The 6,180-nt window shown below is 44.8% G+C and overlaps 1 protein-coding gene across 1 annotated transcript; it reads left to right on the top strand.

The window, feature by feature from the left end:
- Nucleotides 1–744: 744 nt before the first annotated feature.
- On the top strand, nucleotides 745–5,309 carry xbp1 (X-box binding protein 1). The gene is given in 6 exon segments (XM_084054047.1): nucleotides 745–1,344; nucleotides 2,517–2,613; nucleotides 3,055–3,171; nucleotides 3,331–3,497; nucleotides 3,966–4,108; nucleotides 4,111–5,309. Coding segments are annotated over 6 exon segments (1,278 nt in total). The 5' UTR covers nucleotides 745–1,048; the 3' UTR covers nucleotides 4,569–5,309.
- Nucleotides 5,310–6,180: the final 871 nt, after the last annotated feature.

Here is a 6,180-nt window from a genome sequence, read left to right as displayed (position 1 = left end):
GCTGTAGTGTGATCAAGTAGGGCGTTCATTTATGAAAAAACACAAAAAGTTAGAATATGGAGATGAGAGGTTTCTGCCCGACAGCAACGATATCTAGTAGTATTAGACACTGAATTGCCATAAACTAATAATGAGCTTCCACAACTGGACATTGTGTTACACATACAGTGGCCAACCACAGTAATAAGACACTTTTTATCGTAGCCACTCTATCTAGCAGTCAGAATAATATTATTTTTAACGCTCATGAATAAAATATCACTGTACTTAATGCCAAACCGAGGGGGTGGGGGGATCCCATTACTTTAATACACAGACATAAGTGGAGAATTCTGGAAATGGCATAAGGATGAAATTGGGAGAAAAAGGGGAAGATTAATTGGAAACTGCATGTGTGTGGGGTATGTAGGTATGCATTATGTTTGTATGCACACACACACACACACACACTCTCTCTCTACAGGTTTTTTAACCACTTAAACCCCAGCATTGGTATTGTGGGGAAAGCATTCACTGAAAATAGCAGATCAACAAGCTCACAATGCAACACTGTGAACTTGTCGGACTGCTATTTTCAGTGAAAGCTTTCCCCACAATAACAGAAAACTGAAAATACACATACATAATATTGAGCCCTGGGTGACTCCAGATAAGACAGTTACCCGTGGTTTAAATGGTTAAAAAAACAAATACCCTCCAAGGTGTGACAGACGGGAAGTCTCATGTACTAAAGGGGGAACCGAGGGGAGGGGTCAATACTTTCTTTGCACAGGGCGAAACTGTCAATGCAAATTGCATCAGCCCCAGCGGCCAATCAAAAGGCTGCCAACCGAACGCGTCACGACCTCCGGCCGGCCTATCAGGTTTCTCCACGACTGTAGAAAAAGATCCCAGGCGCACCTCCCATTTAGAGCAGTCGCAAAGTGACCAGGATAGGAGCAACACAGAGAACCCTTCTTCGGGTTTCTTTGTTAAAATAATAATAATAATAAAATAAAAATCAAATCAATCAAATCCGCTCCAGTAAGGATATAACACAATAACAATCATGGTGGTGGTAACGGCAGGGACGGGCGGAGGATCGACCCACAAAGTACTTCTCATCTCGGGGAAACAGCAGCAGATCAGCGGCTCTTCGGCCGGCAGCGTCCAGCTCCACCAGGGGGGCCTGGGGGGCTACAGCCACCGGTCCATCTCGGTGGTCCTGCCGTCCTCCGCCTCCTCCTCCTCCTCATGCCATCAGTCCTGCTCGGATGATTCCGGCTCGGAATCCACGGCGGGGCCGCCGATGCGCAAGAGGCAGCGGCTCACACATCTGAGCCCGGAGGAGAAAGCACTGCGAAGGTTGGTTTATGGATGAAAAAATGTTCTTCTTTCATTCATTTCTAACGTTGTTGTGGTCGTTTTCAAAAGTTGAAAGACGAAAATAGCCGATCTGCAAACTTGTGAGCTTGCAGATCGGCTATTTTCGGCGCGCGACACCGGGTTTAAGATGAAACATAAATCCGGCTATTTAAACCCGGCATACGCCCATAAGTATCGATCCTTAAAAGAACAATAAGATAAGGATATGACGTCCAAATCATGTTCTTAATAGTCACAATGGGGAATGATCACCACTAAAGTTAGCAGCTTCTTCTACTGTTACACAAAATATAAAACGGCTTCTTCTACTCTACTGTTACCAAAATATAAAACTGCTTCTTCTACTGGTACCAAAACTGACTCCTGGATCACGCCATAATACATTGCATGCCTTTTTTATTTTGATTAAAGTTGGACTTAGTTTAAACTAAGCTTGTCTAACTGTTATCTGACTCATTTGAGTTAACAGTCCACTGGGTCCCACCCAGTTGAGTTTTGAATTAGCATGGAACAGGACATAGATATCCTGGTATGCCTTGGCTGCCTTGCAGCGTTGCCATGTCTGCTTATTATAAGCGGCTTCTTTTTCTGTAAAGTTGCTTGTAAATATTGGTAGTACTAGTTGCCCCTTTTTTGGGCTTGTTTCTAAAGAGTAGTTGCTTATTTGTTTTTTGTTTTCCTAATGTTTAAACCAGTGGTGGTTCTCAACATTTTCAAGTAAAGGACCCCCAAATGTATTGGTCTGCGGACCCCCATTTGAAAATGGTTTATGCCAGAGACTCCCCATGCAAGATTTGTTGAGAAAATGTTTCAAAAATATTCGTAATATAAAAATGTCTTCACATTTTTTTTAAATGGCAGATAGACAAGCTCACAACGCGTTGCATCGCGACGCGTTGTGAGCTTGTAGATCGGTTATTTTCAAATGTTTAGACCCTGTTGCTTGTTTCTCTCTCAAAACCTGGCAACATTGATCCTGGTCCGCTTGCCTTGCCTGCGTGGCAAGAAGATGGCCGGTGTGTGCGTATGTGTGTGATTGCGCAATTGTACAAACCCCATCTGTCATCGCTTTTAGTCAGACTGTCAGCGTCATGGAACGGAAAGAATGTCTTCATCAAATCCTCACTTTCTTTCCTTCCTCCATTCTTTAGGAAACTGAAGAACAGAGTTGCAGCCCAGACAGCCAGAGACAGAAAAAAGGCCAAAATGGGGGAGCTGGAACAACAAGTGCTAGATTTGGAGTTGGAGGTATAACACACACCCACCCAACCACCCCCTAAAACAGTGCTTCTCTAACCTTTTCATGTCAAGGACCCCTAAATTAATGTATTTGGCCAAGTAGCCCAATTTGACCCTCATGGGTTTTTTTTTTGCAAGGGACTCTCCATGCAAGATTTGGGTTGGTAACATGTTAAAAAAATATTCCAGATTTCCCCCCCCAAAAATATTTGAAATAAATAAATGAGTATATAAGGTTAAACTGATTTGGATGCTATATTTAATATTCTTTCTGGGGACCCCCTGGAACCCCCTCAGCAACCCCATGGGGGTTCCCGAACCACACTTTTGAGGACCACTGCCCTAAAAAAAAACACCACAGTATGCATGAGTAACAGTCCCAATGGTCTATAAAAATGGCCAAAGCGGAAGTTGAAACTGAAAAAAAGTGTCATCCTCTTCCCTTCCCAGAACCAGCAACTTCACGTTGAAAACAGACTCCTACGTGAAAAGACAAGTGGCTTGTTGACAGAGAATGAGGAACTAAGACAAAGACTAGGGTTAGACACCCTGGATACGAAAGAGACGGTAAGAGGACTGTTTTTTAACTTGGGATGATGAAAGGGTGGGATGTATGGGGTGGGGGTCACTGCATTTCTCAGGTCAGTACTTGAACCTGAGGGGAAAAAAAGACGGTGTTTGAGACTTTCGTTCTAACAACACTTTGCTTTTTCTCTGTTTTCTCAGGTTCAGGTACTGCTGTCCAGTGAGGAGGAAGCAGGTTTAGGGATCGGGTCTTCTGAGTCTGCAGCACTCAGGCTACGTGCGCCTCCGCAGCAGGTGCAGGCCCAGCACCTCCTAAATCTGAAGACTTCACAATGGATACAGATGGTCCTGACACTACAGACACTGAGGTAAGACCACCGGAGGAGGAGGAGGAGGTGGCCATTTTGCCTTCTCTCTGATGGAAGCGAAAGCTCTTGGGGCCTCGGGTGGAGGCCCGGTCCTACCCCTAGAAAGCCTCATTAATGATGCTAATGGGCCTACTACCCAGCATTAGGTAGAGCCAGGTCATGGGTTCATATGCTAATCCCCAGTGGTGGGGGGGGGGTACTGATGGAAGTAAAAGTCGCAATATCACAATGTAGGAACACTCAGTTAAAAGTCCTGTATTGAAAAAGTTACTGTAGTGTTCGATGCGACACAATGTGAGCTTGTAGATTCAATATTTGTCTCTGAGATGTAGTGGTACCTCAAAATTGTATTGGGTACCGTACCAGAGTAAATGCACTTAGTATTTAGCACCAGTTACCGCCAGCATTAGGTAGAGCGAGGTCATGGGTCAGTATGCTAATCCCTCCCTCTCTCCTTCTTCTCTCCAGTCTGATCTGCTCATGGGCATTCTGGACATCCTTGACCCAGAGCTGTTCCTCAAGTCTTGTGAGCAGGAGTGCGAGGAGTCGCAGATGCTGCTGGTCGGAGGGGGGGACGCAGTACCTGCCCCCACACCTCCAGCTCTGGGGACCCCACCAGTTAAGCTGGAGGCCCTTAATGAACTGATCCACTTCGACCACATCTACACCAAGCCCGTGGAGGAGGTGGAGGAGGCGGCGGCGACGGTGTTGTGCGACGACGGCGGCGTGGAGAGCGACGACGCGGAGGTGAAGATCGAGGAGGAGGCGGCCTTCCCCGTCACGGTGGTGGTGGAGGTGGAGGAGGAGACGGTCTGCATCAAAGACGAGCCCGAGGAGGTGGTCATCCCCGACTGTGACGACGACCACCAAGCGGACGGCTTCATCTCGGCGGCCTCTCCCCTCGACCTCGGCTGCCTGGACAAGGAGGCGTGCCTGGCGGACGCATACAGCGACTCCGGATACGAGCGGTCCCCGTCCCCCTTCAGCGACATGTCCTCCCCTCTGTGCTCGGAGAGCTCCTGGGAGGACATGTTTGCGAACGAACTGTTCCCCCAACTCATCAGTGTCTGAACCCAACCCACCATTTCGTCCCCCAACAAGTTAACCATATAAAATCTAGACTAGGGGTGCAACAGTGTAAGCGATTTAATCGATAATAATGTAATCAAAATCGATTTTAATTATCGATCAATATTTTGGCATGACATTATAGACTAAAAGTTAAACGTGTCCAAAAAAACCTTAAAATTTAGTGAAAATGGCCAAGATCTACAAGCTCACAGTGAGCTTGTAGATCTTGCTATTTTCGATGAATCAAAGAAGATGATTGATGGTTGCAGCCCTAATCTAGACCAGGTATTGTGTAGTGTTGTTAACCAACTACAGACCATGCACAAATTGAACCCTCTCGCATTCAGCCTAAAGTTAAGCACATAATCTCCTTTATTATTATTATTATTACAGCAGGTCTGTACTGTGTCTATGGGCGAGGCTGCATTGACTTGTGGGAGATGGGAGTTCTTCACTGCTTATTTGGCATCACTAATTAGAGGGGGTTTAAGATTGCTTAAATCTTTGAGCTCGCTATTCCAAAACGTAATGTGGGTGAAAAATCCAGTATTTCTGTAAATTTATCTATGGGGGGGACAGGGGGATTGATCATTTAAATAAGAGAAATTTTATTTATTTGTCTATTCTGCTTTCGGAGTCTTTGTATGTTATCCGTTCGCATGTATAAATGCCTTTCTTTAAATTTGTCGACCGCTCTCCATGTAGTCTTAATTATACTGCATTAAAAAAATTTGCATTGCATCTTGTTTTCGTTTTCAGTCACTTGCACGAAACTTAACGGATTTGCTTTATTCCAGTGAGACAGATAAATGGTTAATGACACATTTGATACTATTGCAACAATGGATTTGCAGTAAAGAGGTAAATGGTTAACCACAAACTTTCACTAGTGAAACAGACCTAGAATATAACTGCATAAGGTCTATATGCAGGATGTTTTGATGGCTTATCGTCACCTGCCAGTTTTTATTTTACTCCCAATTGTACACTTTGATCCTCCAAAGGTCAGTCTAAATAAGTCTATATAAAGGCTTTTGATTGAAGTATAACAGAGTACTGGTTGGATTCATTTGTTTATAGAAGAGCAGCTAGAAGTAATTCAAAACGTCTTTGGAAGGTACAGCAAGTCTCTCTTTAGGAATGTTGAACTTCTGGGACAGCTGGAGTCATATTCTGGTTTGTCATGTCACCACTACAGGCGGTCCAAAAGTACTTTTATACATTTTAGATCTCTATACAGACGATGTATACATACTGTAGATAACTGGTTCTCAGTGGGGTCAGGGGTCCTTGACAGTTCCAGGGACCCCCCAGCAAAATGAGTTCACAGTTTAAACTGTGTTGCCCCATTTTATTTTCAGCTATTCCAAAACAGCCTACCTACAGGCTCATAGCGTGTCGAATTGTGACGCGCTGTGATGGGGTCTTTCAGGCACAAAGTATTTTCAAATGGGGGTCTGCGGTCAAAAACGAATCAATCTGGGGATCCTTGACATGAAGTTTTTAGCATTGAGTTATGCTAAAAAAACAACCTAGATCTCAGTCAGACCACGTGTGAGAGACCTCACACACACCTGTTAGGAGTTCTGTTCTCTCTCACGAGCATTGGCTG

The sequence above is a fragment of the Gymnoscopelus microlampas genome (assembly GCF_963454915.1).
Source record: "Gymnoscopelus microlampas genome assembly, chromosome: 4".
Lineage (NCBI taxonomy): Eukaryota > Metazoa > Chordata > Actinopteri > Myctophiformes > Myctophidae > Gymnoscopelus > Gymnoscopelus microlampas.
The sequence above is the reverse complement of the archived record's forward strand: the minus strand, read 5'-3'. Positions and strand labels throughout refer to the sequence as shown.